Genomic DNA, 22,656 nt, shown 5'->3' on the forward strand with positions numbered 1-22,656 from the left:
TCTCACAGTTTTGTCTTATCTCATAATTCTAACAGAGAAGGTTAGGTTTTTCATCATTTGATTTGCAATCCCTCAAAATTTCACCTCTGAAAGTTTCAAAATATCTGTGGAGAGAATATAAATGAATGAAAAGTTCCAAACAAAAAGTGCCATGTGTAGTAACACTTTCAGCACTGTAATATATAATTATAATGACAATGATAAATTACTGTCACTAAAATTGATGTTAGGAAATCATTTTCTCTCCCTTTAACTTTGGTTATTGATTAGCTATATCTGTTTCATGTAGTGGTAACCCATTGGTCTTCTTTATTACATAGGGCAGTTAAAAGGAAGTTCGCAACCTAATTAGACAAAGGTCAGAAGAATCAATATACTTTTTCACTGTTAGGTGGTGTCTGTGACAAAGGAAAGATGAGATTAATTAAGATGTAGCACAAATAGAAGCACATATAGATGCAGGACCTGCCTGATGTGTGCACAAAAGTCAATGGTGCAGTTTGTAAATAAAATAAATAAAGGTCAAAGTGCTTGAAGATTCAATATACCGGTGTGTGTGAAGACACCAGCGAGAGTGCTCTAATCAAACACTGAAGCCTCAGCAATCAATTACACGATTTAGTGCATGTAGTTCCATATTGGACACTTGTTTTCCGACTGCTGTAGGCTATAGGCAGGAGTCCCAGTGCATCTGCAGGTCATAACTGTCCAAGAAGTCTGTGGAAAAGACACTAGTGGGTGTTGGAGGGCCCAGTGGAGCCAGTGTGGGTGTTTCCTCACCCTTCTCTTCTCCCATAGTGAAGCCCAACCAGTCCATACTGTCCAAAGCTTGCTCCCCCTCTGGTGCCAGGTTGAAGGTATCCATGGGAGACAGTGGATGGTTCAAGATGCTGGGGGTGCACAGCATTTGGCTGTGGAGGTCATCAATCAAAGTCAACAGGCCACCAGGCTCCACACCAAGGAGAGGTGTTCCAGTGGTGCTCTCCAAAAAGTCTTCCAGACGTCCACTTGTACAATTACTGAGGTGTTGCTTCTCTTCTGAGTTGTCGGCTGGAGTCTGAAGCTCAGGCGGTGTAGAGGGGGTGAACTGTGGGTTGTCACAGCCGGGCAGGACGGGGGGAGGAGGAGAAGAGGCAGAAAACGTGGAATTGAGGTGGTCCAGAGAAGAAGAGGCAGAAGACGTGGAATTCAGGTGGTCCAGAGAAGGGTCTGGTTCTAGTTTGAAAGTGGTGGACATTTCTGAAAAGGATAGACACAGATACTATTAAAAACATAGAATTTTGAATGTAAATGGTCTTAATGGTTGCTTAATTGAGTACATCTAAAAAAAAACTACTAAATCAGAACAAACTTGTTGTTGTTATTTCATCTCACCTCCTGTCCTGTCCTTCAAAATGATGTCAATAAAATCATCTTCATGCTCTTTATCCTGAGAACAGACAAACAGGTGGGAACAATACAGTTCAGCTGAGTCCACAGTTAAATCACAACTCACCGCAATACAATGCAACACTAATACTAAACAATATATTGAAACGGAGCACATAGCAACACATCTTTGCTTCATAAAAGGTACAGTAGCAACACCTAAGAAACACAGCAAAGGCAATACAAATAATACTTGTAGACTATGATAATTAAATTCATGATGTAAGAAGGGCTTCAGTGACACAGTCAAACATGTATTGCATCATACTTTGTTATCAGGTGATGAGGCAACTGTCTTAATGGAAGCTGAAGACAGAGGACTGAACAGGACATCCATATTAGGGCACACCTCCTAGAAAAGAGGACAGGAGAAGAGAGGAGGAAATTAGCTTACATTCACTTTCTGTAGCCAGATAAGGGCGAGGTTCAACCAAAGTTATCCCAAAATCTTGTGCAATGTGGCTGGATGATACAAATCACAGTGGAAGATTATCCATGTCATCAGAAAACTACTTACAGTTGGAGAGGAAGGCAATGTGGTGTTTTCCCCTAGGAGAGTGGTCTCTAAGTCCTTTAAGAAAGGCTGCAGAGTTGGTGGTGCTGACAAACACTGAGTGACTCCCTGCTGAGGTTGATCTACAGATACCTGCAGTCCCCCGCTGTGTGCCTTCAATTCATTGGACAGAGTATAAAGATAAGTTCAGACGCAACAGCACTAGTAACAAAACCAATACTTTGAAACAGAAAGAAACAAGGTTTTCTACATTAGACTGCCAACACAAAAGAGAGATGCTTATACACGCTTTCTGGTCAAGGATGTCTTGCTCTCATCATTTGACTGTGCAAACTTCCACTTAAAAACCTTCTTCAATAAAATGTACCCTCCTGCCACGCACTATAAAGAGTGTCATTGCAGGGATAAAGAGATACGGGAATACTGCTGATGACAGCAGTATGTGAAATCAGCACACAGCGTCCCACTAAATCTTGTCAGTTTTGGAGGCAGGCTTTGCCGCAAAGACCAAGTGCTCCAGCACACCTGCACTCAATGAGAGATACCGTATATCTCAATTAGCCGAGATGCGATGGTGTCTTTGTTCCTCCTCGGTTAACAACATAAATCATAGTAATGGAGGGTGTCGTTAGAGTAATTAGCAAAGCAATAATAATCAGCATCAGGCTAGTGTCAGACACTCTTATCATAGACTGCTGTCACTATCTCAAACAGCATACATCATTAATTTCTGCTGCTGTTATTGGACTCAGTGGAGCACTTCTCTTTCATTCCTATGTTTCTCTCTCTCTATTTAAAGAACATTATCAGACTGTTCTGTTGTTGCACACGTGACAGAGAAAGAGACTCAAGGACTTTGTGGTGCGGTTGAGTATAAAGTGTTACATGTGTTAAAGTGATGATATGAACATTTTAAAAATGTTTCTTCATGTTAAGGTTTAAAGTCAACATCTTATGAAGGCAGAAATGCTCAAAGTGGAATTTTAAATGGACATTTTACCAAAATAAGTACACATGCTTACATGACCCACAGTCATACTGAACAACAAGTTATGTAGCATAAAGTGTTAATTCTGTATGTTAAGGAAGCAAAACAACTTTCATGGACCAAAATACCCATAAATATTTTACAATGCAACGTTTCCGTTAGTTACCAGTCGAGCCATTTAGAATCTGCAAGATCAAACTGTCAGTGGCTTCATTTAAACCTCACCTTTGAATTTTTTTGTTTCGAGAATCCAAGATGCATGTTCTGTTTGGATTGATTATCAGCTGCTGTTGGCTGAACAGGGTCGTGGCTTGGGAGCTTGGCTGGAGTAGACTGTAGTCGCTAATGGAAAATGGAAGTAGCTTAGTTAGTAATGTTTAGTACTGAATATAATAATAATATACTACATCAGGTAATAGCTTTTTCATGAATTAGTCTGAGGTATACCTATAGTGGTTGAAACACTGTCATTGTGTGACCTCACTGCATACATATAAATCAAAAATCATTGTGAAATTGCATTTAATATCCTACTTTGATGACTGCTATAAATATTGAAGAAAGTCACTCAATATACTTCCTTTCTGCAAGGGAATCATGCATAGGAATGGTCAGGAGCATGTATTATATAGGCTCAAGCAAAAGAAAGGATTTAAAAAACAATACACAACAAAGTGAGTCATGTACCTGCAGTGTAATGTGATTGGTTTCTTTGCTCTCGGTTGCGTCTGTTCTTTGGTCATCAGTGATGTGACTGGTTAGTGCGATCAGGAAGTGGTTACCGTTGCCGTCGGTGACCAGAGTCGGGGTGGAGTCACTCTTGAAGAGATCCAGAGTGAAGGAGGGAGTGGAGCCTGACTGCTGGTTGATGTGTGCTTGAGACAGCTGTACAAATAAGAAAAAAAATTACTTTTAGAGAAAGAATATCAATTTTCCAACGTATTGTTATAGCAGCATGACAAAATGGTGCCTGGAAATTCTGTGTTGACTTGCTGCATCTGTTATTAGAATAACATTCAGTAATATCTGTGACAGCATCCCTTGCCCAAAATAGCATTTGCATTGTTGTAAGATCTGACCTGCAGTGACTGCTTTTGTTCCTTTTGTTTCTGTTGTATTAGAAGCTGCTGCTGCTTCAGATGTATCTTTGTCTGTATCTGGATTTGTTGTGGCTGTTTAGTCTGCTGCTGTTGTTTTATTTGCTGGTGTAACAGTGATTTTTGTTGCTTCAGTAGAATCTGTTGCTTCAGCTGCATCGTCTGTTGATGCTGTTTTGACTGCTGATGTTGTTGTGATTGTTGGCTCTGCTGCTGCTGCTGTTTGAGCTGCTGTTTGTGAGATTTCTTCTTTCTCTGCTGGGAAAGTCTTTGCAGGTTCTGTTGATTGACCAGCGTCTGATTGTTGTTCTGAATGTTGTGCTGCTGCTGTAGTAAGAGTTTCTGTATGGCCTGTTGCTGGGCCAGCTGTAGAGCGGTTTGCTGGAGACGTACAAGTGCATGTTGTTTTGTTTGCATGCTGGTCTGGCCTGGCTTGATTTGCAGCTGAATCTGCTCCTGAGTTTGGGAGTGCAGTAACCCATGAGTGTCTGGTGATCGCATAGTTGTCTCGGGCTCAACTTCCTCTGCATCGATAGCTTCCTGTTTAACAGTTACCTTGGTAACATCCATCTCATATGAAAGTGAGGATGATGGGATTGTGAGATCAGGCTTATCAGGTGGTTCTTGTTTTACTCTTACAAGAACCACAGGCTCTGCAACTTGTCCTCCTCCCTTCCCATGCTCCAGCTGCATCCTGAGTAACTCCACCAGCCTCTGTTTCTGCATTAGCATCCTGGTCAACTCCTCTATCTGCTTATCTTTCTGCTGCAGCATTTTGTCTTTGTCCATAGTCGCTGCTGAAGCTGTGGTTGTGGTGGTGGGAGCAGCTGATGAGACCAGGCAGTGTTTCTGCAGAGAGACGGCCTTTAAAGAGAATTGACAAGGTGTGGCGGTGGAGCATGAAGGCTCTTCTTTAATGTTTGTGGAGAGCTGAGAAGTTGAAGATGGCTGTAGGTTCAGCTGCAAGAGAGACAGGAGGAACAAAAATAGGTAAACATAACATATTAAAGTTTCACTAAGTTTTAAAATATACTTGGCTATACATAAGTGTAATATGCTATTATTATTATTTTTTATCTAAATACATCTTTTGTACTTAATACAGACATACTTTTATGCTGTACTTTTAATGTGTGAGATTAATGTTTTAATGTCAGGTATGAAATTCATATGTTTAAAGTGTACTAATAGTTGTCTAAAAGGTATTAGGGAATTTCATTTAAGCATATTATTAGTACAATGTAAAAGTTCACAATTATTACAAAAAGTAAACTTAGATAAACTTAACAGTGTCTTGTAGTGTATTTAAGTATACATTAAGCTATATCATTTATATATTGTTAATGCAGAGTACAATACTAGTCAAAAATAGCACATTTTGTACATTAATCATAGGTGCATATTGAAGTACTCACTTAATACAATACAATAAGTACAGTATACTTTTTTCAATAACCAATACTCAAATTTTTAAAATGAGTGGGGAATATTTGTGATTATTTAAGAAGAATTTAACCTATCACATATGAAAAAATACAGACCATTTCCAAAGGGTTGCTGTTAAAGCAGGTTTCTTCTGGACTCATGGACACCAGCGAGTGGTCAGAGGGGGTGAGGGAGACGGCTGGGGGAGATACATTCCTAGCACAGTTCATAAGCTGCTGAGCAGTGACTGCAGCTGGGGTGGCACTTCTTCCTGCACTAGCTATATGGAGGTTAAGAAACGCAATGTAACATTAAACAAACAGCACAAAGATAATACATTATCTATACGGTTGCTTTTAGAAAAAACTTGATTTAGCCATAAAAATTAACTGAGCATGTATGTTTGTCATCAATATATGCACAGTATATATGCAATGATTTTTGCAGCAAGACTCAAATAGATAATTCTGTAATTGCATTAAATTACAAACAAATGTGTCTATAATTCGGGTTTTATAGTTAAATCTTCATTTTTCAATTACCTGACTGACTGATCAGAGAGGATGTCTGATGGCACTGAAACTGGAACTGTTGCTGTTGTTGTGATGAACTGTTATTGATGGTGGTTGCAACAGTTTTAGGGGATTTTCCTACTCTTTCAGCCCCTGGCACTATGGTACCCCCTACTGTTGGAGAAGAGGTAGTGTCACTGCCTCCAATCAACTCCTGGTAGGTCCTCAGCCTCTCAATGAGGTCGTTTTTGGTGCCAGAGACAGGCAGGCTACGCAGCTTCAACTCGGTCTTCAGTTCTGCGACCTGACAGAAGATGGAGTAAAAAAGAAATTGAGATTGAAGGGAAGGAGCGAGGAATAGAGATGAGAATACATATTAAAGGAAAATTGAAAAGGATCAAAGTAAAAAGACGAGAGAGAACAAAAAGACAGAGCAATCCATCATTGTCCCTCTCTTTGTCAACTCTGAGTTTGCAGACCAATTTTCAGTGACAAAACTTTGTTAACAGAGGATTTTTACACATATCAAGTTCTATCTACCAACTATTCCATCGACTCAGTTGCTTGCAGGCAGCAGAAAGAGAGCTGCTGGTTTGCACTGTATTGATTCTTGACTGAAAATATAATATAATATGGGTGAGTAACCATCACCAATGCTGCTCACATCATGAGAATGAGACAAAAGATATGGATCATGAACTAAACATGCTCATGTTTCTTTTGGATTGGCATGTTGTTCTGCAACCAACCTTCATTTCTTCCAGGTTTGGAGGTAGACACACCGGTTTGGTCCCCCCTGAAGAGGTAGAACTCTGATGGCTGAGACTGCCTTGATTAGAGGGGGCTGTTGAAGGGGTAGCAACAGGCCAAGGTGGAGAGGAGGTGGTCATGGCATTGGAGGAGGATGAGGAAGGTGGTTGCTGGTCAGTCTGAGGTCTGTTGTATAGAAAGAGAAACATGAAGGAAATGGACAGTGATCACAACAGTCAGATTTACACAGCTAAATGGAACTAAACCTTAACACAAAATACAACTACCCCAACTAGCCCCACCTTGAATTCATGTTCCCTCAAGAGGAAGTTGAAATTAAACTCCACCAACTCTGGCTGCCTTATGTTCTGAACATACTTCCAGACAAACTCTTGTACACCAGGCAACAATGCTGTGTTACTATAACCTACGAACAAGCATGAAAAGACTCACTTGGGTGGTGCAGGCAGGATGGTGTGGTAGTTGTGCTGCTGTTGCTGCTGTTGACTGAGTATCTGGAGCTGCAGGAAGAGCTGCTGCTGTTGGAGGATCTTGGCATAGGATGAGTCCAAATGAGGAGGAGGCTCTTTATCTCCCTTTTGGTCAGGAGGGATGTACTGATGGTATTTTAACTTCTTTATCTAGAAGGAAACACATTATCAAAGGAACAAATCGTTTCATAAATATTGATTATTCTTTGTATTAGATTTAGTATTAACAATCGTACAGTCTACATGTCAGAACCAAAAGATCTACCTTAGGCTTGTTGTCCTTTGGTTTCTTGTGTCTTTGGGCAGAGCGGTCACAGTTAAGTTTAGGCTGGGACTACAACAAGAGGAGATATGCTGAAAACTTTTACAAAACTTTATTGCTAATTTTTTATCTAATGTCAGAATAACAAGTAACTTTAAACCTTCGTTAATTGTTTTTTGGCCACTTGGGTGGCAGTGAAACGAGCTGTAAACAGACCATTCTGTATATTATCACTTTATAAAGCTGATGTGGCCAAAGCAAGCATCCAACAGATACAGAACAACATTAGCTTTAATTTGGAGTCATGTTTCAGGCCACTTATGTATTCTTCTGTTTTCTCTGTTTCCACCAACTCCACCATCTGTCTGCAATTTGGCACTCATGTATTCTTCAAAACTCTTTTAAACCTTTAATGTTTTGACTGGTATTGATAAATGTTGCTTACCTTGATCTGAGAGGTAACACCAGTCCTCTGGGCAGATGGTGCTGCCACCCCATTGGTCAGCTTCAGTGAGGGGGAGGATCTAGAGATTGATGGGAGAGGGGGAGCTGGAGGAGGGACCTGATGTATGAGAAGAAAACAAACTTTGAGGAATGGTTTCACCCCCGCCTTACAACATTGACACAGTACTTACACCTAAACCTTGAAAATAGAAGAAACTAAAAGAAGAGGATGGAAATTCAACAGTTCATAGACCCCAGACGTAAGATGACATAGTGAAGCTAAGTGTTTTTTTTGTAAATTTAGTTATTGCACTGGAGCATAGATACATTTACTTTGAGCTCCAGTTTTACACACATGTTGGTCACACTGCGTCGTCCTGTCTCCAGAATGATCCTACCTGTGAAGGAGATGGGATGCTGCTGCCAGCCAGTGTCTCTGTTGGAGAGGGCAGGGGTCCCAGACCCAGAGGAGACTCCTGGTTAACTGGCTGTTCTGGAGAGAGACTGTCATAGCTGTCCTCATCACATGACGAGTTATCTGCTGAAGCCTTTGGAAACTGTGTCTCTAAGAGTGAGAAGGATGAAATGTGCAGAGAGAGGGAAATAAAAACATAAATAAACCTTAAAGCAGTGTTGAGCAAGAACCGCATTTATCCTTATGTGAGGGAGAAAGTGTGAGACATCCCAAAATCAAACAGTGTGTGTGTGTGTGTGTGTGTGTGTGTGTGTGTGTGTGTGTGTGTGTGTGTGTGTGTGTGTGTGTGTGTGTGTGCGTGTGCGTGTGTGCGTGTGCGCCTGTCTTGCTTTTTTACATTACCACAATAACAGACCAGACAGCAAACTGTTCTCACCTGCACTACACTTCCATACAATCCAGGCTTACTGCACTGTGACAATAAACTAACACTTGTAAGAATACCAAAAGTTGGCCAAAATGAAAGAAATTTTGCACATGTGCCTCTACTACATAAAATACTATGAAAAATACACACAACAGTATCTGCTCTAGTAATGTCAACCAGTGCATTAATGTCTTGACTGCTGTAGAGCAACATTGCCCTCTGTGTGTGTGCATCATGTCCATGACAGCCAGTTGTAGATGATATCTTCACAGACCAAAAAATGCCTCTTTTTTCCATGATGACTCAAGCCTTATCTGACAGAAAGTTTCCATTCATCTAAGTTTACTTTCAGCACAGCCTCCTTACTCATACTGGTATTTATCTGACAGATGGAATCTCTCTGAGGAATGACGTTATGCCGAGAATTCTGGATCATTTCTGTAATTTATGCTGTGAATGCATTAACTGTTTATGCGATGGCTTATGCCAGCCTTCTGTGCTACAGTACTAATGATGTACTCTTTACAAAGTGCTTTCCAGGCAACAAATTAGCATAGCAGAATAAGTTTAAAAGGACTAACTCAGGGAAAGTCAACCAGTCAACCAAAGGACGAATGTTTCCATATCACTTGACATCCTTCAGGTTGAGACATCCTACAGCGCAGCAGTGAGTCCGAGCCATGCTCCTCCTGCTAATTTCCCCTCAGGGGTATCATATAATCATTTCATTAATACGCAGGCTTTTGAGTCTTTACAGGGATTTATGAAATAAAAGTACCTGCAAGGATAATCTTGACTAGGATAGAGACTTTTATTTCTCTGGTGTATGTGTGTTATTTAATTAGAGAAACTGCAATGAGCTGGAGAAGACTACTATGTAGAATACACCGCTGGCCATTAATTTAGCATCAGCAGGCGATGATGAAAAGACAACATGGGGCTGATTTAATACCCTCTGATCCAATAATGTGATGACTTCCCTACTGCTGAGCTTTGCCAGTGTGTATCTTTGCTTGCTATGTTTGTGTCTTTGCATGTCAACTCTGTAACTCTTGTGTTCCCAATACTCCTACAGTAAGTGGCGGTAATGCAATTGTGTTTATTGTGTCGCGGTGACGGAGACGGATAATCCACTGACACTGTACCTTATTGAATCTCAGCATTCCTTCCACACATCAATCAAGCAGCTGCGCCCACTGTCTCTGATCTCATCCTCTAATATCTGACAGTTCTGGCACTTGACTATAGATATACAATAAAAGTATTCTTTATATAAATCCAGTTTTTTGTGACAGTATGGGCCCTTTATTTGTCTACAATTCTTTCTTTCTCTTCAATTAGTATTTAATTCTCCTAATCAAAGCTAATGGGTTTTATTAACAGACACTGTAGCCACTAAAAGCTGACAGCAGAGAAGGATGTCTTCAGTAACTGTCTGTCAAGCAGACATGAGACGGCATGCATGATTTACTATATCCTAGTTTAACCTTTCTAAACCCACAGCAGTGGTCGTTTGAAGCATGAATACTCAGGTGGGGGGAGTACATGTGTGACTTGGGACGTGAATGTGCATGTGTGCCTGTATTTCAAGTGTGTCGCCAGGCATCTGTGTGAGTGCATGCGTGTGTCATGAGCACAGCTGAGGTTTTCTGAGAGGGAAGAGCAGTATGTTCATGATAGCTAGAGGAGATGGCCAGGAGGGACGGCCTGTCAGGAGCCTCAAAGTGTGGGTGTGTTGTGAGATATCACACATATAAAATTATATTATACCCCCTCCCCTCCTCTACAAATATATACTGGGAATATCTTATTTAAAGGTGCATTTATTGATTTTTGGCCACAAGGGGGCAGAAAGCACAAGCTGAAAGATATACAGCCACTATTAAGGTTTATCATTGTAATCATTATTATAATTGTAAACCTTGTATGTGCCGTGTGAAAATGGAACGGTGGATAGGTGCACCAAAAGTAACAAAAAGCAGAAGGGCATATTAAACGGTCGAGCAACATTAGTCTTCATTCTGAGGCATGTTTTTTGGCCACCTGATGAAAATTAGCCCAAAATTCACTCTTCTGGTCTGTTTTTACTTTATTTGATTCAATGTCAAAATCAAAAATGTAGATATAATGGTTTAAGCATTTATTTGATTTGTTTTTATGATGTGTGTGTATGTAAGTGATCAGGGACAAAATCCACAGTCCTTGTTCTGTGAAAAAAGGTATTCAGATTTAAATATGAAATTAATATGAAGCTTTAGCTGTCTGAATTAGACAAATTTAAAAGGATATGTTCCAGAGCTACAGCCTTTTTAGTACAAAGTTCCTTCTTTTCGTTTGCCCACTGCTGCTCAACAGGGAAACTATGTGCAGGGAAACACAAAGAGGGAATTTTATACTAAAAACACTACACTTGGAAAATATTCACTTTATTTTACTAACTCAGTGTGCATTTAAGGTTCAGTTAAACTTTTGAATACATTTTTGCACAGTAGGAGGGCTGTGGATTTTTGTCCCCCATCACTTGCATGGAAAATGCATCACAATGAATGTTTCATAGCTAGTATGAACAAGAGGAATAATTACTGGGGATTCTCTTAATATTGTGGCTATGACAAGTCAAAAGGCCTCTTACAGGAGATAGATAGGAAAAGAAATCAACAAGATTATCAGATTCTCTGTTCTCTGATGCTACAAAAATTAGTAACTACAGGCCAATATCAAACTTGCCATTTTTGGGGAAAATCATTGAAAGGGTTGTTTTCCAACAAATTCATGCTTTTATGATGCAAAACAATCTTTTTAACACATTTCAGTCTGGATTTCTGCCACACCACAGCACTGAGACTGTACTTATTAAAGTCTTAAACCATATACATCTGAACAATGATGCATGCAAATCCTCTGTCCTGGTATTACTGGATCTCAGTGCTGCATTTGACACAGTTGATCATAGCATACTACTCAATAGACTGGAAAGGTGGGTGGGACTCACTGGCACTGTGCTACAATGGTTCAAATCTTACTTACAAGATAGGGACTATTTTGTGTCAATTGATAACTATGAGTCTGAGCGAACCAAGATCACATGTGGGGTTCCTCAAGGGTCCATTCTCGGACTGCTTCTATTCAACATCTATATGCTACCCCTAGCTCAGATTATGGAACATTACAAAATCTCCTATCATACCTATGCAGATGACACACAACTGTATATTCCAGTGTCATCACATGACTACAGTCCCTTACTTTCATTGAGTAACTGTATTTGTCAAATCAATGAGTGGATGTGCCAGAACTTCCTCCAGCTAAATGCAGAAAAGACAGGTGATTATTTTTGGCCCCAAAAGTGAAAGGTCAGGTCACCTTGGCTCCATGTCATTGACAGCTACAAATCAAGCCAGAAATCTTGGTGTAATTATTGACTTGGACCTGAACTTTAACAACCATCTAAAGCTTATCACCAAATCTACTACCACCTGAAAAATATAGCTAGAATTAAGGGTTTTCCGGAGTCCTTAAAAATCCCAGGAAACTGGACGATATTACATCGGTCCTCAGATCACTACACTGGCTTCCTGTGAGTCAAAGGATAGATTTTAAAATCTTATTGCTGGTCTACAAAACACTGAACGGTCTTGGACCAACATACATGCTAGATCTATTAGTTCCGTACGCAGCATCCCGGCCCATCAGGTCATCTGGAACCGGGCTGTTGTGTGTCCCAAGAAAGAGAACCAAACAAAGTGAGACAGCATTTGGTTAATATGCTCTTCATCTGTGGAACAAACTTCCTGTAGATCTGAGGTCTGCTCAAACTGTCAGCTCCTTTAAATCAGGGCTAAAAACGTTATTGTTTATTGCAGCGTTCTCTTAAATTCAATACCTACTTGCTGGTTTTTATTGCTCCTGTTTTTTGTTTTTTTTACTTTAAACCTTATCTGTTCTTATCCCATTTTTTACATATTTATCTACTTGTGTTTTATTCTTTCTTTTAACTTCTATCAATAGATCCTTTCTTTGCTCAAGAACAGAACAAGTGAGGCTTTTTCTTTTTTTCCCCCTAATAAATAATGTTTAAATGTTGCACTTTTTATAATGTGTTTCCAGCTTTTGTAAAGCACTTTGAATTACCCAGTGAATGAATTGTGCATTGAAGATGGCAGAAGTCCAATAAAAATAGTTAATTTGGCAAAAGATAATGGTGGTAATGCTGAATTACCTTGGATGGATTCCATTCTTCATTAAGACCCAGTGGGAGAGTAAATGACAAACAGAATCTATAATGTACAAGTTACAGCTACCCAAAGCTGCATTATTAGGCCTATACAACCTTCTGTGAACATCATTACTCAAGAACTCAGAGATTCAATAGAAGCTTCAAAGCTTTATTTAGAACCATGATCTGAAGCCTGGCTAACTTACCCATGATGGCCTGTTTGATGCTGGAGTGGACAGGTAGGATGTTTTTGTGGATCAGCTCCATAGGGCCTGGCCGGTGGGAGATCTTATCATTCAAACCGTCGGTTAGACGAGATCTCTTAAGCTGCAGCTGCTTGGCCTGCAGTGACGGCTCTGCTGATGTCTCTGGACATTAAGTGATGGAAAGATGTTTGATCAGTGTGCTATAGGGAATCTTTGGAAGTTATTTGTACGCTACGAAACACTCACCCTCCAGGATGTGCATCCTGATCAGTTCAGATCTCTCTGGACGACTTCTGATCTTTCGCTTGAGATAGTCCTCAGTCTGGAGATAAAGAGATAAAAAATGAGACACTATGAGACAAATGGTTGTCATTTTTTTCCAGTTCGGCTCATGATGTTTTTTAGTTTTCACCCAGTGTCTTCAGTCATCATACCCTTTTCTCTACCACATGATTGTTATAGTGTTAGCATGAGAATTTCATATGTTTGGACCTAGAGACAGAATGAACAGCTTGAACAGGCCAGTTTTGACTCTAGTGATTGATTTGAGGGTTGCATACTCACCCGTGCTCGTTCCAAACATCGTCTCTGCTCGTGGAAGCCAGCTGAACTTTTCAGTGCTTGAAGAATAAAGAGAGCAGAGTGAGAGTGAGAGTGAGAGAGAGAGAGAGAGAGAGAGAGAGAGAGAGAGAGAGAGAGAGAGAGAGAGAGAGAGAGAGAGAGAGAGAGAGAGAGAGAGAGAGAGAGAGAGAGAGAGAGAGAGAGAGAGAGAGAGAGAGAGAGAGAGAGAGAGAGAGAGAGAGAGAGAGGTATTAACATGGCTGTCTGTTGATTCATGCTACTGAGAGGAAATGGAGAGCAAAATGGCTTTGAATGGCTCTTTGCCTCTTCAATAGGTTTGAATAGGTTGACTGATGGTGAGGATTATTCCTCCTTATATTGCCAAATCTTTTCCTTTTTCAGTGTAGTAAATGCATGCTTGCACTGTACCAGCTCTCATGCTTATAAGCCATGACAGAATTAAATGCGTAATAGCCTGGGTAGTGGTCCCATAAAGAAGCTCTGTAGAAGGCCAAAAATCACAAGGTCAAGGGAGAAATCTAATGGGATGGACTCTAATGGGAGCCTATCTACAGCAGTGGAATTAATGGAATATCTTCAGCATTCACTGATTACTCAAGAAAGACTTTCAGTAGGCCTTTGAATATGCAAACACCCAGGGATTACTGGTACTGGAAACCTAAAAGCCCAAGGGTTGTCGTGACACCATACTGATATCACTACAGGCGTTAAGATTTCTCTTCTAATACATTATGACTAAAAACAAAAAAGAATGAACATGGACAATTTAAGAAGGGTGGAAAATTGCTGAGAATGATACATTTTCTTTTGAGTAACATAGAAGAAATGTCACTGTTCTGAGACACATACAGTAAGTACAGGTAATAAATTAAAAAGACTATTCAATATCAATTATCTCAATTACCCATTATACAATACAATACTTTGATACAGTAACTGTCCACTGGATAGCTGGACATTGTATTTTTAATGTAAAGCAGATGTTTATTTGATGACTATTCACAAGTTCCCATTAACGAGGCAAAAAAAAAGTAGGCTAAGCATTTTTTGCAAGTGGATTAAAGAGAGAACTGGTTATGCAAGTGGTGGTCAACACTCTCTGGGCCCTACTTGCGCCCCGTCCACAGTGGATGGTGGGCACAACCCATGTGTCTTTGTTAGTTTCAGACCAACAGAGTTCTCATTTTCTCACCCTGCACCTACATTGTCTAAATAGCAAATGCATTTGTACCAGTCTGTGCACTTCAGGTGTGTTGTTCGTTGCTAGTTTGAGGCCGTGGAAAGCGATTGCTTTGTTATTGTTATTTTAGGGGTGCATTATTAAGATTTGAACAGGCGAGTGCACAATGCGTGTACACTCTGCCTGCTACACACTCATACAAAAAATATAAATAAAAGTACATTGACATATTTAAAAATACATGTCATAACGGTAAGTCTTAATATTTATCAGAGGTAATTAATTGCAAAAAAAATGGATTAAATGAGAATGAGCCTTCCACTAGCTACTGTGTATGTTTGTTTGGGGGGGGGGGGGGGGTCATCACCTTGGAGAGTGCTGCTGCGGACAGTCTTCACAACTGGATGAAAGGTTGACATGATTAAAACCGTTTCTGAACAATATTTAACGCATCATTTTGAGATGACATTGACCAGGTTTACATACTTTCAACAATTAAAACCCTGCTGAGTTTACCTGTTACTCCATGACTGAACAAAACCTTTTTAAAGAGAACCAAAACTGTAATTAAAAGATGAATAAATTAATCCAAAGTGCCACGGCGTCTGTGTGGTGCAGCTGCATGCACGGTGACCTGATGGGAGGAGACACGTGAAAATACAGCACAAAGCGAGTTGTTGGTGTTTTTTGTGGAAAATGGGTCTCAGAACTGCAACGTCTGCATCTGGAGGAAAGATGCTCCGCTGACACTTAGTGACTTCATCAGCAAGAAAAGCATCTGAACATCTGTGGTTAAAAAAATCTGTATTAATCTGTTAATGAATGTTTGGAGCAGCTGATGACACCAGGCTGCTACAGTAGAACCACACACACCTTTACACTCATCAGACCGGTCAGTTATATCTTCATATTCTTCCTTTTTATTAAATATCGAGTTAGCAGCTCATCAACTAACTTTCTTTTCAGCAAAAGTAGCTCATGTTTTATTCTTGAAACCGATTGCTTGACAAGTGCGCCATTATACTAACAATGCGCCAAAGTGTAAGAAAACGTGGATCTGGACACGCCCTAAAGGCACTTGCGCCACATGCTTTACACCATGCGCTGAATGAAAGTAGAAATTTAAAGTTGGTATGCAAATCACTTTGTGGTCTTGTTTTTTGTTTTGTTTTCAATGCATCTACGCCTCTGACATGGCTGATCATTCACCATCACAAAGGGAAAACACTAGCGCAAAAATGTTCTATATTAAAGTTCATGAAGACTGCTATACCATGTGTGAAGTTACAATAATAATGTTTGTTAAAAGTATCCTCGTGGGTTGCAATGTACAGTATATTATAAAGTTATAACGTAGTTTTTATCCTTTTGCATATTATATTGTTGAATATTTATGCATGCAGATAAAATTATAGTTAAATAAAGTTCTAAACAACTAACATAAGATGACAATTTCAGACAGCCACCTACACAAATGCAGAAAGTACACGTTGCTATATGCTATGTGGTAATTAAAGGATAGGTTCACACTTTTTCAAATCTTACTGTAATTATACGTCCTGTTCATACTGGCCATTAAGAGATGCCTTTATAATGCACTTTCAATGTAAGCAATGGGGGACAAATTCAGAGCCCTACTGTATTTAAAAAATGTATCTGAAGCTACTGTAATATGAAGCTTCAGCAGTCCAAATGAGTCAAATGAAGTCCATATGTTTCAAAGTTACTGACTTTATAGGGCCAAATTTCCTCTTCTTTTATTGTCCTTCCACTACAGCTCAACAGGGAAACACTGTTGAGAAAAAAAGAGGAACATTTTTACTAACTGTAATGGCAGAAGATATCAACTTTATTTGACTAACTCAGACAGCGGAAGCTTCATATTATCTTCAGATAAACTTTTAATACTTTTTTGCTCAAAATGAGAGCTGCAGATTTGGATCCCAATCACTTGTAAGTGCATTATAACAGGATCATCTAATGGTCAGTATGAAAAGGAAGAATGATTACAGCAAGAAAAACAATTGGGTACATTGTTTTAAGATAGACTTGAAAATTTGTGAACCTGTTCAGTGATTCTGAATGCTTTTGGCTCTCTGCTGGCACATTGGAACTGAGAAGATACCGCGTTTCCACGATGGATGTAAACATCTTCAAATTAAGATTGAGTGTCAGCACTTTAATTACATACTCACAGTTTCATTTCAAATCCAATGTGCCTGAGCTAACACCAGAGAAAATGTGTCGCTGTCCTAATACTTTCTGACTGCACTGTACATACACACACACACACACACCAGTGGTGTGACTGGATTAGCAACCCTTGGGCGACACTGCTGGTACCTGCTCAAGCCTCAGTTCACGTCGCTGAGCACTGTCACACTGCTGGTACACACTCACTCTTGCACACCCTCAGGACATCAACCCTCTTAGACCTCTCACCCATCCACTGGGGGGTTATGTGGCCTCCTTTAGGGTGTATGAACCTGCCTGTCAGTCAGCTACATGGGAAATGAGCGGTGGGATGGAGGGAAGGATGGATGGATGAGCACAGAGTTTTGAGAAAGGGGACAGTGAAAGGGATAGAAACAGATAGGAAAAAGATGAAGAATCAGAAAACGGATGGAGGGAGGATGGGGTAAAAGAGATAAATGGGGAGAGGCAGCTGAAAAAAAAATGGAACAACAGACCGAAGGGCAAATGAAGAGGGGAAATCGAGAGTTGTGGGGTGAGGTCAGAGAGAAAAGACCCCATTATGTGCATGAGTGGCTGCATCATGGCTTCTTGCCACCCTGCAAAAGCTAACCAACATTCCCAGTTTTTAAACTCTGAGAGCACAGAGCAGCATCACTTCTTCTGGCAATGGCTGTCTTTTTATGTTCAGTGTACTGCTGACTAGGCTTTGTTTTTCTTTGTGTGTTAACAGATTGGCTTGTGCTCAAGAGACTCTGTATTTTGCTTTACTACTCCACAGGTCAGCCGTTTAAACTGGCTGATATATCTCACGATGGAACAACAAAACAACAAGACAATTAGAGGGAACATTCAAAAATGTAATTTACTGATGTATTAGCTGATGTTTTCTCTTCTTGTTTTTTGTTTTTGCTGCTGTCTCTCAATCTGTTGTTTTGGGTGCAGTTTTTTTCTGCACCCAAATTAACTTTTTTGTCTTCTTCTTCTTTTTTTTTTGTCTGGACAGACCCAGGTCAGTCCTGAGCTCTGGATGTAGCGGTTGTGTCTGCTGCAGCACACAACGCTAAACTGCCACAAACCCAGTTAGCACCAGGTGCAGTTAGCATTAGCAGCCTGAACGTGGCCTATCTCATGTTACATATTAACATTTTGGCTTTCATATTTTAAGCAGTCACAGGTACTTAAGTCACTAATAATAACATTAATTATTGCCAACAACTGTGCTAACTGTGTAATTAAACTTAGCAAGCTAGCTAGCGTTTCTATTTTCACGCTTTCCATTAAGTTCATATGTTTTTAAGATGAACCCTTTTCTTTTTCTCTGAATTTAGGGCCAATAATACAGAAAACTATACACATAAGCCTGCACAAAATATAAAAAATGTGAATAATTCATTTCTGACTTATAATTCTATGGCCACAATTTCTCAACCTCAAGAAAGAGCTTCAGTAGTCATAAAATGACCAAAATATCCCTGCTGTCGCCAAAACATGCCAAGAGTTTATTGTCAGTACAGACCACTGATGTAGCCTTATCAAAAGTAACAAGTCTATTAGAGTTGCTTTAGTAGAGTGCAGCTCCACCTCCACCAGCTAAGTAGCAACACATATAATAATACAGTATTTAAGCACAACTCATACTGTACATGGTTGAATTGCATCAGTAAAGCTAACAGCTGCTACTGATCAAAATTTTGCAGAAATGTTTGTCCCCATTTGAAAATAGCAGAGACTTTTAAATTATCACCGTATAAACTTGCTAACATTAAATAAATGTGTGACTAAAGCTAAATGGCTTTGCATGTCTTAGTTTTAACTATGTCTGCAAGGGGGGCAGGGGCAACAAAAAATTGCAAAATATGCTTAGCGCAAATGAATCAGCTGAGTTTCACTGCATGTAACTACCAGCTTTGTGTCATTCTGATCTTTATTTGGAGAAGGCTTCACTAGTGCATTAAGGTTTAGCTTGGCAAAAAGCACATTTACTGAACTGAGAAACTCTTAATTTACTCCTTTATCTCTTAGTGCATTTGTGAATGTGTGTGTTTTTTTATGTTTAAAAAAAAACAAGTGTTCAGTTTGTATCTAGAGCATGCAGCACTTTAGAAAGAGTATAAATAGCATGATATGTAAAGTATCACACTGTGGGCTTATTATAGAGCTGTGTTAAATGAACACACCCTATCACACGCCACGGACTACAGCGACCTAATGTGCAGCCACAGACACACACAAACACACACATATTAATGACTGGAATCAGCAAATTTTCATTAATAATGAAATAAAATAAAATAAAATAAAATAACCAAATAGAAAGAGTGGTGTAGTGCCATAGAATAGTCTGAACATGCCAGGAGCTAAGATCTGCACTAAGCAGGCATTTGACAGATTATTTATGTTGGTGGGATTGTGTAAGGAAACAGAAAGCAAGATATAAAGACACACAGAGCAAAAGGCAGGTGGACAGTAGGCAGAGAAACACAAACTCCACCACTGCAAAGCGAGGTGTCTGTGAGACTGTCGACACAGAACTAAAGAGGGGGGTCTCCTCTGTTGTCTGATTTGTTTATGAAAGAGACAAAGATGATGTGGTACTTTGATGACTTTGAAAAGGAGATGAAAATGGACGATGAAATAGAGGTTGAAGAAAGGCGAAATGTCAAGGAGAGGTTTCTGTTAAAAGAACTCACTGCCAAAAAGAGCAACTAGGAGAAAAATGAATAGGTAAAGGGAATGAAAAGACAATCTAATATAGAGAAAGAGGTTAAGACTGTCAATGAGAGCAGAAATGGGAAAATAGAGGAATGAGGAAGCATGTGGCTGAAAGTAAAGGAAAAGAGGAAGAAATTTGATGATAAGACACTCAAGAAACATTAGTGTATGACAATGGTCATGTGACCAATGTGGGAAGCTGAAATGTTACTTTTAACCACCTACAACCTACTACTTGTTCAAACAAATGATCAATTACATCATGACAACAATCATCACACCACAGTTTTTAACAGTTGCATTCCCTTTTAAACCACATAACCCTTACAATGCAATATATTTTTATATTATTATATGAATCCCTATTCATCATATTAATCATATTTGCCTCTGTTATTAATATCTCACCTGTTCCTTAGAAACATAGAGTGTATTTCCTTTAATACAGGGCTTGCTCTCTGCCCAGGCTTTAAGGGACATTCTATAATCCCTCTAAACACTGCAGGAGATATGACACTGGAATGAAACAAGTGCCTAATAAAGCAACAAGCCTTTGGTTAAAAGGCATTGAGAGGCATGGGCTAATTGGATGAAACCAAGCAAAAACGACACATTTGATCTTCGAACCTAGCCAGTTTCTACAAAGCAGCGGAGGGGAAGAAACACATGTCAAGACAGACGAGAGCTGTGATAACGCTAACTGCTCTGGTCACACTCAGCCTGATTGCAGCTAGACCATGGTGTCTCTCCCACCCACACACACACACACACACACACATATATATGCTCACTCTGCAGATAATACAAAACTGAGTGGCAGTTTGTCCTCTAATTGTTAACAATGGCACATTTTAATTCACGTCTTTCCATTTTAAACTAGCTCTCCAGCTCATTATTAATGCTCTGTCTGTCTACAAAGATAAGAATTGGTTGTTGAATTAAAAATGTTATTTATAGTAAAGAGGAAATAATATGAGTGTGTATTTGTGATGCAGAACACAATATATCCCTGCAACAGCTGGATGAATGCAAAAAATAGTGAGTAGTGTAAATAGTTTTTAGGCAGCTTATTCAAGCATTTATAACTTGCTGACCCAGAGTAAATAATAGCAGATATGACGCACAGCACAACAGTCTTCCTGTGTGACAAATGTGTGAAAGAATTGAAATAAACTGTGAGATGTTTATGAGATTAACCGTTAAAGGCAGAGTATAACTTTCAGTATTATTGAAAATCGGTTGAACTAGTGTACTTACATGAGCTGCACCAAGCTTACAAAGACACTCTATTAAAAAGAAATGTAGGTTTGTACAATCAGCATCACCACATGCTGCTATTAATACACGTGTAGCATCAAGGTGATGTCTAATAATGAAAGTGACAATTTAAACAGTGTACTTGAAAACACAGAAAAGTGTTTTATTGAATGGATCAAATATAAGATGTAAATTAAAGCCTCTAAACTTTTTTTTGTGGAGGGAAAAAAATCTCAATCAGATAAAAAGCAGTTAACGGATGTACACGTTGGCAGTTGAGGTATGACCTTGATTCACCTAACCTTGAAGACTGAAACTGCTGTCTGTCAGGAGATGATGCCACCGTCTTAACCTCAATCCAAATCACTTCAGAAACTGTCTGCTGTGCAGCAAGTCATAATGAAGCTAAAAGGACCTGAGAGATTCTCACAGGGGCCAGCTGAATGAAAAACCTCAGCGTGAAGCAAATGACAGGCTACACTCTGTTGCCAGTTTATTTAGGTTCACCAAGCTAAAAACAACTAATGGAGCTGAACAGAACAACCCTGCAACCCTTCAAGCTTCAGTAAAGTAAAAATGTCAAACACTTTCTGCTTCCAGCTTCTCAAATGTGAAGATTTGATGGTTTTATTTATCATACATGATAGTTAACTGAATATCTTAAAGTTTGTGGACTGTTTGTTCAAATGAGTAGAGTAAACCACTGTAACCATAATTACATATGACTTACTTTACAGTACAGTATATAAGATCTGTTTTTAACTTATAATCGCATCATTGTCTTCAAATGAATAAAAAAAAATAGCCATGAATGAATGGACAGGCCTTGCCAGCTAATACATATCACAAGCCATGTGACACATAAACCAACATAAGGCTAACATTGTGAGCAATTTAAGTGTCTGTGGCCCCTGAAAGAATTTTAAACTTTTTGTACAGGAACCAAGATTTTTCTCAAAAATGTAGTGCTATCTACTTACGAGGCATTATCCCCTGGTTGACCAACTCTTCTCTGCTCCTCCTCTGTTGTAGCTTGAGCTGGAGAACTGAACACCAAGACAGAAACAGACAAAAACAAGAATGAATGGAGGGCATTACCAAACCGGCAATACATCATCGCAGCCACGGAAAACCACGTAAGTTGTGACATTACTCATAAAATTACATGCAAGTTTAAAAAAATAAAGTCAATACGGCTGCAATAGATGCAATTAGTAATGGTATGTTTCTCTGAAGAGAGGTTTCCATCTACCCTGTTAGCTGCTGATGATCAAACTGTGGTCCTCTCTGAGAAAATGTACAACGTTTATCTCACACAGTACAAAAGGAAAGGAAACACACATGCAGACACAGACACATCAACAACTTCCTGCTTCAACTGTTTGATTAAAAAGCAGCACACACATTTTACCGCTACAGTCATCTCATTACCACAGAGACATAGAACGTGTGTGAGAGAGAAAGAGAGAGAAAGGAAAGAGAGCTTCATGCATGTTTTGTAACTTTGTGATGATGTATTTTTCTCCAGACTAAATGTATCATAAAACGAAGATA

The 22,656-nt window shown here is 39.5% G+C and overlaps 1 protein-coding gene across 1 annotated transcript; it reads right to left on the reverse strand.

The window, feature by feature from the left end:
- Window positions 1-399: 399 nt before the first annotated feature.
- Window positions 400-22,140, reverse strand: LOC134000023 (myocardin-related transcription factor A-like). The gene is made up of 18 exons (XM_062439332.1): window positions 22,083-22,140; window positions 13,740-13,795; window positions 13,422-13,497; window positions 13,176-13,337; window positions 8,310-8,476; window positions 7,931-8,029; window positions 7,471-7,533; window positions 7,168-7,355; window positions 6,714-6,900; window positions 5,995-6,268; window positions 5,569-5,732; window positions 4,010-4,987; window positions 3,618-3,815; window positions 3,156-3,272; window positions 1,946-2,095; window positions 1,697-1,780; window positions 1,375-1,429; window positions 400-1,239 (listed from the first exon to the last, which is right to left on the reverse strand). The coding sequence occupies exons 1-18, from the start codon at window positions 22,087-22,089 to the stop codon at window positions 668-670; spliced, it is 3,597 nt and encodes a 1,198-aa protein (XP_062295316.1). The 5' UTR covers window positions 22,090-22,140; the 3' UTR covers window positions 400-667.
- Between the last annotated feature and the right edge of the window lie 516 nt (window positions 22,141-22,656).

This window comes from Scomber scombrus, chromosome 18 (assembly GCF_963691925.1).
Source record: "Scomber scombrus chromosome 18, fScoSco1.1, whole genome shotgun sequence".
NCBI lineage: Eukaryota > Metazoa > Chordata > Actinopteri > Scombriformes > Scombridae > Scomber > Scomber scombrus.